The following is a 12,717-nucleotide window of genomic DNA, read 5'->3' as shown; positions in this document are numbered from 1 at the left end:
AGGGAAAATAAGAAAAATTCGTTAGTTTATGTTATGAACGTTGTAAGCGTAGCAGCTGCTGCGTTTCATGTCAGCTCGCATTCTTCGGTGGTAGGTAATACACTCCATGACTGCCGCCAGGCGCTGATAGCATTTCATTCTAATGATGCACTGGCGCACCAGTTTCATGCATACACAGAAGATACAATGATGGCACACCACAGAAAAAGCAGAAAGCTCTTTCTTTTAGAGCTGAATAAATGGATTGGTGATGGGGGATGGGGTGGTTTGGTGCGAGAGAATCGCGCTCTCTTGCTCTTTAAATTATATATGTCTTCAGGTGCGTGTACAGATAAATTCACCACGGCGCGCGTTCCAGAGTGCACTGCGATGTATACATTGAAGTGTGAGCTGGCGTGTGCTTTTTGGTTCGTTTTCCTCTGGCAAGCGGTACGGATGTGATTGTCAATTAGATAAGCAATGGTTATTTCGTTGTGTAAAGGAGATTGTGTGCGTAATGGATGATAAGTAATAGTTATTTCGTTGTGTAAAGGAGATTGTGAGCGTAATGGATGCTGATATTATGTATTTCTGTTGATGATTTGATACGAGTTACTTCGTGAAGCTTATTTACGAGTTTGGTGGGCTTTTGCACACTACCCGGGGGAACTTAAAATACTCTGTTCTCGGGGCAAACTTGGAAAAAGTTTTATGTATCATCAATTTTTAAACACAGCTAAATAAAGATCCGTAAAACCGAATTATTTGCATAACAGGTTGATGCATGACGGAATTTTAATATCCACATTAAGACCGGTTTAGTATTAGTAGATGACGCAATGTGCATTTTATTATTTTGTTTTATTATATATATTTTGTTTGCGAATATCGCGGCTCAACAAGTGAAAAGCTCCATTAAAAGTAATGTCCTGGTACTGCATTCATTGTCATACGTGACAATTTTAGGGTTATTGCGAAAATTCCATTCTAAGAAACCTTCTTGATTAAGGTTTGAGCATATTATTATTTAGGAAAAGATGGGGTAGAACGCGCCTTCTAGAGAAACATGACCATAGCTATAGATCATTAATTGGGAGAATTTAATAAATATCATTCAACCAACGTTTTCCCCTGTAATCGCAAAATGTTCAAAAGCATGTAACATATGTAATGTTTCAAAATCGTTATAAATTACACTTGTGCGGGGGTGAACTTCACCACAACAAGGGAGCATAATTCACTACAACAACGGGACAGAATGCTCGTTGGACAAACACGTTATTTTGTTTTCTGTCGGGATTTCACACTAGTGTAGCTTTAAATCGCCTTGGGTTGTGCAATTATTAGTTTTCAGAACAATTTTTCTGTTTTAGATTAGAAAGATAGGTAGGTAATGTCAGAGACATTACCGAAATGAAGTAGCATACATTTTAGGCTGTTAATGCGAATGTTGCAATTTTTACTAATTTCTGAAGGGTTTTATTAAAATATTTATTATGTTATTAAATTCTCTTTTTAGGGTTACTATATGAGGATAAATATGTTCGAATATTTTAGATTTCGATGTACCTGTACCGATATTTCGGTATTTCCATTAGAAATAACGAAATAACATAACCGGAGTGAAGTAGAATACACTTTAGCCTGTTAATGCGAATGCTACAATTTTGACTATCTTCTGATAGGTTGTATTAACCTATCAGAAGATAGTCAAAATTGTAGCATTCGCATTAACAGCCTAAAGTATATTCTACTTCACTCCGGTTATGTATCTGACATTACCCACCTTTTTCCCTTGAAAGGGCGCCAAATATACCAGCAAGAGGGAGCTCTATCACAAATCCGAGGCAAACAGTACCTGGTCTTAGACATTTGAAAAGAAACAAGGAGTTTCCAACGCTTCCAGGAACACCAAAAATCTCATGTGACATTTCAACCACAGATTCAACTTAGTGCAGGATTGGTTGGACCTAGGTTAGGAACCGACAACTTTGTAATATTTCGGAACTCCTCCCGGCATCGAGGAGACTTCAATTGTCATAGTACGACATGGGGTTATCTTCTCGATGATAATTGATCTAGCTTACTCTACGACCTCTGCTATCGCTTTAAAAAAGGTGGCCTGCTTTACTACCCCTGGCCACATTTCCGATTCCCTTGTTTCTATGAAACTGAAAAAGCGAGCGGAAAAGTAGTTTTCACTATTTTTATTGAAATTTGAAGTCTGTCTTGTTCGTTGTTTATTCTGGACTAACAGGACCGTAGCGTAATGTTCTAGCACCTTTGGTAGAGTCTCAGTTATGCGTCTCTTGGCTGTCTACTTTGGCTTTCTTTTTCAGTTCGCCTGTCAAACAACAATTTTGTATGTATCTGGGGATGATCCTGACTTATTTTATGACTTCACCTCACCTATTTTCTCAAGCAGATCAGGTTTTCAGCGCCCGCCTAAGGTTGGGCCCTTGGTTGGGCCAACCTGGTCAACCGCACGCTACGGCTATATGGCTCTATTCAAGAGAGGAGCAAGAGTGTTTAATAAATGTTAAGCATGCTAGTCCAACATGGCAGCTGTTTGCAATCATGTAGAAAATCCAGATGTTGATGATAGTATGGCAAAAGCTGATATCTACGTTTATTACTTTACGTTTATTTATCTATTTTATTCTACTCGAGGGGCCGATTGCTGATAGTTCGGATGAATAAATGCTACGTTTGCAGTTCCTCATTTCAGACATTTAAGGTTTTCGGTGTCCCTGGAAGCGTTGGGAACTCCTTGTTGAATCTAAATTTTCAGGACCAGGGGTTATGTGCTTCGGGTTTGCGATAGAGCTTCTTCGATCTGCTAGACTTGGTAGTCCCAACATTTTAGCCTTTACAAGGAATATTCTTCCTCTTCCTATGATTCTAGGCGTAGTAAATGATGTCATTTCATGGTGATCGTTAGACTCGTCATTTTTCCGACCCTGATCTAAAAGAGCTTTAGAGTTTGTAATGATCGGTAGATTCCTTCAGCATTTCTACATGAAAGTGCTTAGAGCGTCCCTCAAGTAGAAATGTAAAGAATACAAATAGGAAACAGGGATTACGGAACTTAGACGAAATTGTTTGCTCGATGTACGAGTGAATAACAAAATCAGTCGATTCTACCGAAGAGCAAACATCAAACCGTTACAGATGCAAACACCTCCTTCGTTTCGGTCGCACAAAGGATGTGCAAAAATCTGCCAGCGTTTCTCACCTGCGGAACAACCTATCATGTCGTCCAGATTGTGATGACGTTCGCCACCTACGGTGCAATCAAACTTCTGCAGAAACTGGTAATTCTCAGCAAAAAATATACTTTAGTATATTTTTTAATTAGTTGTACGTCTTCAGCAGATGATGACAGCGCTTTTACAGTTTTCCCTGCCTTTTCTTGCAGATCGTTGTTCAGTATTCTCAAGTTTACATGTCAAAAATAGGCTCATCACCCTACATCCCTTGAAGAAAGTCCTGGTTAACTCCTAAATAATAAATGTAACACGTTGTCATTGCGTTGAAGCGCATGTCCTCGCAAAAACAATTACCAACTAACACCAGTCTATATTTCTCTGATTTCCTAACCCGAGTATGACATATGTAATACAAACACTCCAACAGGTGAAATTAAATGCGTTGGTATACAATACGGTTTTTCATTGAATGCAGATCAATGAGGCATAAGAATAGTTCAGAAAGAAAATCAGAATTCAAATGACAACATTTCAATGGATCGATCCAGAAATACACGTGCTTCGTACTATAGCACTATTCCGGCTATTCCCGATAAATAAATATGCGATGTATGGGTGTGAATCAACGACCTACAGAGAAATGTTATTTTTTTATTAAATCATTCTCTCTTATAATCCATGTGAGCTACGTTATATACCTAGTTGATAACCGAAACAGTATTTTCCATGTGCGTCGGTCAATTCAGTGATGTCGTGTGAAACGTGCAAAACTCAGACCTTATTGTTCATCGACGGAGAAAGTTACGTTTTGATAATCCAAGTGGACTTCGAAGAAGGAACATTGAATCACCTGTTCAGGTTCCTTGAACGTGGTTGCTTTTGTAATGCCTCCGTTGCCTATGTTACTTCAAACGAGCAAAGAAGCTTTTCCAGAAAAGCAAATAGAGAGTAGAGCACTATAAACAAGGACAATTCGTCAAGATTTTATTATCTCGGTGTACAACTGCCATCGTTATCGCGGTCGTATTTTACTGCTTGTGCTGTGCAGATAACAGTTGGAAGGGATTTACGAGAAAACAAAATTCGCTAGTGAAAACAGTAGAAAATATTGTTTGTGTTCCCGGTTAAATTTGAGAATATGAGTGGGTCCAGGACGAAGATATTGCAGAAAATATGCTGTCACGCTAGCGATGTCACTTCGGTGGATTTTTTCGGGAACTCACTACTAGTTACTGGGTCAAGGTAAACCTTCGTTCCAAAGCTAAACACCAAAACGCATTAAAAAGTGTGGAATATATACATGTCACTTTACGTCATGTACCTGTCATTTTCAATGCTCGCTTATGGCATATTCGTTTTTGACAGTGCACTACACCGGTGTAGTCGGTGCTACACTCATTCAAACTTGGGTGTAATCAGTCTATCTCTTTCTTTGCACTACACCGGTGTAGCACCAAGAAAAAACGAAAACGCCATTAGATATACACATTTTAACGTACTAGTTACGTTTCGTTGTATGTTATGACTAATCGTGAGGTGTCGAAGTTGCAAGTTAATACACACACTCCAGTCAGAGCGCTGACCACACATTCATCGTAAAAAGCACATTAGGTGAGAAAAACTACACGTGGTACGGCCAGCACAGCTGAATTATTAAAAACCATCGCCCACTTCAATCAATATGAGTTATTTTTAAAATACTCTTCCTATAATTTTTTATTGTGTTGCGTGATGGTTCAACTTGAAATCCCCGGAACCGGTTTGCAATTTGACAAATTTATCAGAGATTAGTTATTCTTCATAGCATCAGAAGTGTCCTACATTTGGTAACAAAAATCGTTCAAGTTTTAGATGAGACTGTAGAGTCGAAAGAGCTTCAGAACAATGTAGAGAGAACAACATATTTTCTTCCTTGTATACTAATATTTGTATCGAAGCTCTACAAAGCTCAACGGGCTCGTACATGTTCCGTTTTTAGGTTTTCATGTAAGTGCAATGTAGTTAACGTCTTATTTATCAGGAATGACGCGAACGAGACAATAGATGTTTAAAATCATTTCGTTTAGATCGATTTTAGCTATTTAGCTTACTCTGAAAAAAATCAGTATCGGTTTAGTCCCGTATCCGATGAAAAATTTTCATGTCGGCTGCGAAGAAAAATCGGTGGACTGTGTTTGTGGACTCAGGGCCGGTGGAACATCTTTTTCCCGAGTGGGTAGTAAGATTCGAAGTGATTTCACCTCGCACTGACGAAAGTTCAGGTATGGCGTGTGTAAGTGAAAATGAAAATTCCCTGAGAATGTCTGGTGGCTATTCGGAAACACTCTTTGTTAACAGGGCTGTTTGTCCGACGGCTCAGCGAAAATGTGTTTGTTGAATACTACACCCAAAATCCAACGGGCATGTTTCTATTACTTTTGGGTAAGATTCTATTGCTTTTTTGGTAACAGACCTCGCAATTGCGCATTGCGGTATTAAACACATTACCGCAAAGGTAGTAAACGGTGGAATGACGATGTAGGATAATTCGGTCGATTAGTATTAGTATTAGTATCGATTCCAACCAGCCGGAGTTCTGGCGGATTTCTACCCAAATTCAGGTTGCAATCTGCACCAATTTTGGCAGAAATAGGCGGAATTACGGATTTTTATAGGGTAACTTGAATAGTGAAAGAAAAACTTTAGGCAGTTTTCGGATCTGGATTAGTTTCAGGATCTGGACTAGTTCCCGATCCGGACCAGTTTCCGGATCGAATGCCCGAATCTGGACCAATACCCGGTAATGGACCAGTCCCTGGATCTAGCCCATCCCCTTTTTCCCTTACCAGGTCAGGACTTGAACCAGGCCCAGATTTGGTGCTAAGATCCAGACAAGAGTATGGATCCGGACTATCGGATCGGATACGTGGATCCAAACTATATGCCTTGCTTTCCGTACATGACGGGAAGGACTGTTAATGTTTTGTGCAGTCGCTACTATGCTGTTGACGTTCGTGATAGAAAAACAATCAATTTAACTACGACCGAAATAACCCATATTCCGAGTCGGCTTTTTTATGACTGTGCTTTGAAGCTAGCTGAGTGTGAGCCGATGGGTATCTCCGTCGATCGACATCCTTTCAGGCTTAGTGGAGGTCGATTTGAATATTTCTCCGATGGCAAAAATAATACCAATAAGTCTCATTTTCGATTCAAATTATATCTAATATAACCGGCCCCGGATGGTCTACTTCCGGACCAAAGCTAAGCCATTTAACGTCATCGATAAATCGCGTGATCTATCTAAACAACACTCGACCGTGTACGACAAAGTATTTTGTCTGCGTACCCGCTCGGGAAGTAGATATTGATGGTGTAGTCTCCGAGAAGGGCATTGATTGCGAAATAGGGGGTGGCTCCTACCAGACCCCTGTGCTTCAGTCAGTGTAAATTCTGGTATGCGAGCAATTGTGTGTAGTAAAAATCGAGGAGTATTAGAAAACTTATTTTTCATCAGCCTCATTTCTAGCATTTCGCCGGATTTTCCAAAATTTGTTCTTTTGAACGGGGCTCGTCTACTTGTTCGCCTTTTTGTAACCCGGTGCATGAACTGAAGAGCCCATTGTAGAAATAAGGCACGGTGTGAAAAATGCGGAGAGGATCAAGACATTGGCTCCTGGTCTCGGAAAGTCCACATGGGACATCCAAAACTTCAAGTGTCTCTATATTTCAGTCATATTATTTTTCTAGGTTTACTTCCGACGTAGATTTCCTAAATTTTAGCATTTTTCGCCATGGCCGAAAACAATATTGAGGAGCGTTTTAGGAATCAAAACTTGCTATTATTTCAATCGGATTAGCCTTTGTTCGGTACCAGGTATTGAAGTTGTCGCTTATTAAATCCGAATAATAGGCAAAGATTTATTGATGTTCTTTCCATATACATCGCACCTCAACTGGTTCGAGAAGATTTCAACTCCCACGGCATGTCATGGGATTGTCTTCATGCTGATAACCGATCTATCTTACTGCATGATATTCGCGACAATTTCAGTATGACCATCTTGAATACAGTGGAAATGACACGAATGCCTGCCGGCGCGGCCAAGTGCGTGAGATTTATCGTTGTACTCTACCTCATTAGTGTGCCCATTGATTGAAAGAGCTACGCGTCCACTATATCCGAAACAATCGAATCAAAATGAGAAATTCCTCCAGTGGCAGTGTGCAACTTTTTGACTGGCTTGTTTTTCTACACTGAAATTAAAGGTCAGACGAAACGAATACCTGGCGCGTAAATCGTGGACGGTTTCCCACTCCGTGTTGGACAGAGAGTGCTCAGAATTGTATGCGAAAAGGTCCTATGAGGACTTTTTGAACGTCAGATCGACCAATTTTTTTTTGATTATAGAGGTTTTAATCTTAGGGTCATTCGCCTCTTTGTCGGGTTAGAGAAATCTCTTTAGAAAAATCTCTAACCCTATGTGCGGGGTTGGGATTTGAACCCAGGTGATCTGCGTACAAGGCAATCGATTTACCAACTACCCTGACCAAATTTTTCCGAATATACGCGACGTTAGAAACACAAATAAAAAACTTGATGGAAACTGAAAAATGCGATTATTGGCACCGGTTCGTCAACGGATTAACGAGAGAAACAATATTAGGTCTAGCAGCTGGGCCCTACGTCGTGTACTCGATTCGACCGCTTAAAAAAAATGATATCCCGTGAACTTGAAAGAAAACGAAATTCAATTCATGCCCACTTCGATGAATGAAATGTTTGGTTCGTTTCCCTCGTCATTCGTTCTCCCGACGCAGCGCATTCAGGATCGGACATGCTCGGTTTCAGAAGCAGACTGAATTTTGCTTCCATGCTAGCTATGAGAGGGATTATTGAGCAAAAGTGCACCAGATGTAGATTACGCAGTTCACTTATGCTTGAAAATGTAGAAGATGCTAACTTCTGCCTTCAAATTTTCCACATAATAACAAATGAATGGTTTGGTTGGTGAATGAATTTATATTTCCTTCGAACTCAAGCATTCGATTCTGCGTAAAATTTCACTCAGTTGGAAAGTTAATAAATGAGGGAGGCGCTGAATCTGAATGTTGGTTTCGGTAAATGCAAGCAGAAATAGGTAACTGATTTTGAAATTTTGTAGCACTGGATTCGACCTTTGATCGGAATACACGAAACTAAGAATTCTTTATCGGCGACAACAGCATTCCACGTAAATTAACATTCAAATGATAGAGGTTTCGCGATGAAATTATAATAATGTATATAAACGTAATAATTGTTCTTCAAACACACAAATTTATCTGACAGAAAAGATACTCGCGCTAAGCATTTTCCCCACAAAACTTATGGTTTTATATTTACCTACGACCATGTCTACATCGTTCTAAGTAGGCGCTTCGATCGATGGAGCATGGAAAGCACTCCTAATTTTCCCGGAGAGAATAGGGAGCCTAGATTATTTATATTGAAATCGTTCCGGATTGCCTGATTCAAATATTAATTTGAGCTCATTCGCATTGATCTATTCCGGGTAATAAGAAAAGTGACACTTAGATTAGAATGGTAATGAGAAGGCGAACACTTAGGCATTGGAAGGTAATATTTGTGAAACATCGCGTAGCTTTAACGAGTTTTTCACTTAGAGTTAGAAAATGTTCGAAAATTGGCAAATTTTGTGGGATAATGGAAGTTTAGGAATCCCAAAGGCATCAAACAACCTTGGTTAAAAAGGATGGATGAACGTCGTGACTTCCTTCGGGTGGCATCTCGGGTCATGTCCAATCATTATACGTTGAATGCGTATCTCCGGCGTATTGGGGTCGTAAAGAGCGTTTTCTGCGCTTGCGGCGACGGCTATCGCGACATTAAACATGTTGTCTGGTCGTGCGCCTAGTGTTCTACACACCAAACAAAATTAATTTTACCGTTGAGGTATTTCGAAACTTACCACAATATAACAAACCGTAATTGACGAAATATAACCATGTTCTGTTTAATTTTACATGAAAGATGTACTTTCCAAGCGCAGTGTCATAAAATTACACATTTTAAACAAACTCCATACGTGGAGTTAAATTACGTGACTCGCAAAATTCAACATGTTAAATTAAAATCAAATGTAAAACTATTTCATTTTTGATGCTCGTATACTACCCATGATCGCATAGTTGTCCCGTTTTCTATGGGATTTCCTATGTTTATGGGACTATTATGCGATCATGAGCAGTATAGTCATTGTCAAGAGACGTTTACACGATTTTTTCTAGTTGTGTAGTGCCAAATCTGCGTTAAACGAATCCCCTCGGCTTGGTTCTAGTCCGAGATATGCTGGCTATCCTCCAAATTTATTTATATCTACTCTTTTGGTTGACTTACTAACAGGTACCTGCAAATGTGATCCCAAGAGTTCCAAGCGGATCCAAGGAGGTCTGTTGGCGATCCGGTTCAAGATGTCCTGATAGTAATCTTCCGTTGGCCACAAAGCTACAAGTTTAACTTATTTTTTTCCTTGTCATTTTGCTCTGATTGTTCCCTGATACGGTCTCTGCTACTGATGTCGGGATCAACAATCTTTTGCCTTCCTTATACAAAGTCTACTGATTGTCTAGTGATTGTTTCTCCTTCCTTCAATTTTTAATCAAATGATTATTCATGTTAAAAATTACAAATTGTTTATATTGCCCTTAAAAATATTTCTAACTGCCTCCCATAGTCTGAATAAAATTGTATATTAATATTTTTTGTCTATCGATCTGAATGTTTTAAGATGTGGATGTGTCAACATGTATTTCCATGAGTATAAAAAAAATAAATAATTCCTAATTTCAAACAAATCCTAATTATTCTCAAGAAATTTAAATTGTAAAGCAAAGAAATTTGTATCTGATTGCAATTGCTTTACGTTGAGGATTTCCAACGCATGAAATTTGTGCTAACAAATACACATACGTGGTTAATCTCAGGTTTTAATTTGTTCCAAACTTTCGAGTGGGTAATTCCCCCCTCGGTAATTTTCGAGTGGGTAGTACTACCCATACTACCCACGCATTCCGCCGGCCCTGTAGTGGACTAGAATTATGTTGGTCACTTCTCAACAGGAAGAAGACATTCCAGTAGTGAGATATAGTTATGCACTTTTTGATATACATACATAGAGGAAACACCATCTGGATCCGACCAACTAGATGGTTTCAATTTGAAATTTGCTAAAAGAATGGAATCATAATCGACATAAATTATCCTAGAGAAGGAGTGAGATTCCCGACATCAGCAACTTGTGTAAGACGCTGATAAAAAAAAACATTTGAATACTTGTAGGAGAGCAGTTGGCAAATTTCTTTAGCTTCTCCGTCCGAGATGTCGTAAGTGTTTTACTGTTGACTTACAACAGTACATTACAGTACTTGGTGACTCCAAATTGTGACGATAAGTAAAACAAAACGGCAAGAGAACGATCGCGGAAGCTTTGTATGAAATGCTGACGAAATTTGATTGCGTGGTACAGGATGACGAAACCTACGTCAAGGCAGACTTTAAACAGCTTCCTTAACAGGAATATTATACGTCGACTCAAAGAGAAAAGGTGGCAGAGATTTTCAAACACATTGATCCATTCACCGCGAGAGACAAACGGAAAAGCGTGTTTTTTCTCGGCATTTTTATAATTACGATACACTTTCTTGTAAATACGACTAGCTCAGTTTTCTCCTTGGAGAATTCGATATCCTGCTGGAGGGCCCAAGAACACGAATTGTCCAAGGTATCTTGCAATAGTCCTTGCAAATCGACAGCTTTGGAAGCTGTAATAGAGACCTCACCGTCATTTGTAAGCTGCCTTAGAGTGCAGGATCAATGCTATTCACGTAAAAGTTTGTATGGTAGCCTACCATTGGTAGGAAAAAAGAATGTTGATACAAACTTAATCAAAAGCCCCTTTTATATCAAAGAAAACTGATGCCATCTGCTCTCTGCTAGCATAGGCCACTTGAATTTCTGTTATGAGCAACGCAAGACAATCGTTCATCCCTTTGTGTCTGACAATAAGCCATTTGCTTCGACCCAATTTGTCGAGGAGAGACAGGATCATTTTCTCTAACAACTTCCAGATTCAGGACATTGCAATCGGTCGATACTAGTTGTGGTCGGAAGCTGAATTTCCTGGTTTTTTTGGGTCGCGTACTGTCGATAACTAGCGGGCAATCCGTCGTCCCGGAAGATCTTATACGCGGCAGGCTTCTCCGCGTATAGGTCTGAGTACTCCTCGTCTTTGTAATTGTATTAGGTGCCCTGGAACCGATGGCAGTAGTAATTACGATTGGCGATCCCGCAACCTAACTACAGCGATGTCGAGCAGAGGGACAAGGCTAAGGTGCTGGGGGAGCCGGAAAACGTGTCATTTAAACCGTGTTCAAAATGGTCATATCGAAGTTGTCGCAAAGCACGTGGAGAGAGGTAGATCGATTATCGTCATTAAGGTCGTACCGCGGGAGTTAAAATCGCCTAAAAATATCCTCGGTGCGTGGAGGACTGCCTCAATATCGCAAAGCGAACCGTGGCTCCAGGGGGATGTAGGTGAAGGAGGCGCAAACGGCATTTAATTCTGGTTTGGTAAGCGACAACTTCAATACCTGGTATCGAAAGGAGATCGATTCGATTGAAAGAATAGCACTTTTTGATCCCCAAAAGTACTCCTCCATAAGAATCTTCTAGATCCATGCGAATAATATTAAAATCATGAAAGCTGTGGTGTATTTCTGAAGTAAGCCATGTTTCGCGTGATGCAAATGCATCACATTTCAAGTTATTTATTAAAATTTTAAAAGAATCGATTTTCGGGATTATGCTTCTGCAATTCCACTGTGGAATAGTGATCAGATCTGTGACCTTGTTCGATAAATTAGCCATCGAAGGACACAATCGCTGAAAGGAGGGGCAATTTTGCAGTGAACTGTCAGAAATATTAAAATACGGTCCACAACGTTAGAGAAATTTATTAAGTCAGCGCTGGTTTCTTTCTCTGGCCCTTGGGATTATTGATGCCCCAGGAAGAGCTGGGAACTCCTTTTCTGAGCTCAGGTTTCTGAGACCGGGAGCTGCTTACTTCGGTTTTGCACCAGTACTTTTTCGAGTAGTTACCCAACAAACATTAGGAGCTGAACTATAAGACTACGTGTTGATTTAAAGCAGATTAAAGGTTATGTAAGCTGAATAAAACTTTCGCTGAACTATTTAAACATTAACAGTTTACTCAGCCTATTGAAAATCCAGTATTCGCCAGTTCCAACTAGGCTGAACTATACTTCTAATAAATGTAATAGCGACAATATTAAAGCTTTTATTCAACCATCTTAATTAGACTGAATTGCGAGTTGAATAAACGATGCTGTTACCAATAGTATTACCTTTAATCATTAAGCTGCACTACATGTCTTCAAAAGGTTGTTTCTACCTTTACATTTGCCGTTATACCACCTTTGATTTTTAGCTGAATTATGTGTTTAACAAAGGTAATTGTAACTACTACAA

At 39.6% G+C, this 12,717-nt stretch overlaps 1 protein-coding gene and 1 long non-coding RNA gene across 5 annotated transcripts in view; one reads left to right on the top strand and one right to left on the bottom strand.

Moving 5' to 3' along the window:
- Positions 1-2,574: 2,574 nt before the first annotated feature.
- Positions 2,575-4,025, bottom strand: LOC131687849 (uncharacterized). Of its 2 annotated transcripts, XR_009305221.1 has the most exons (3): positions 3,887-4,025; positions 3,215-3,818; positions 2,575-2,944 (listed from the first exon to the last, which is right to left on the bottom strand). It is a non-coding gene; the product is annotated as an uncharacterized LOC131687849 (long non-coding RNA). The 2 variants fall into 2 exon arrangements; XR_009305220.1 differs by having other exon boundaries at positions 2,575-3,818.
- Positions 3,797-12,717, top strand: part of LOC131687848 (uncharacterized) — a 67,721-nt gene continuing 58,800 nt past the window's right edge. For 2 of the 3 annotated variants that reach the window (XR_009305219.1, XM_058971936.1), the window contains exon 1: positions 3,797-4,430. Coding sequence is in view for 2 of the 3 variants with exons in the window: in XM_058971936.1 (XP_058827919.1) it covers positions 4,327-4,430 (104 nt within the window). In the remaining variant the exon portion in view is untranslated. The remainder of the gene's footprint in view (positions 4,431-12,717) is intronic. The other variant, XM_058971937.1, reaches the window with a different exon arrangement.

This window comes from Topomyia yanbarensis, chromosome 3 (assembly GCF_030247195.1).
Source record: "Topomyia yanbarensis strain Yona2022 chromosome 3, ASM3024719v1, whole genome shotgun sequence".
Lineage (NCBI taxonomy): Eukaryota > Metazoa > Arthropoda > Insecta > Diptera > Culicidae > Topomyia > Topomyia yanbarensis.
This window is presented reverse-complemented; position numbering and strand designations above follow the sequence as displayed.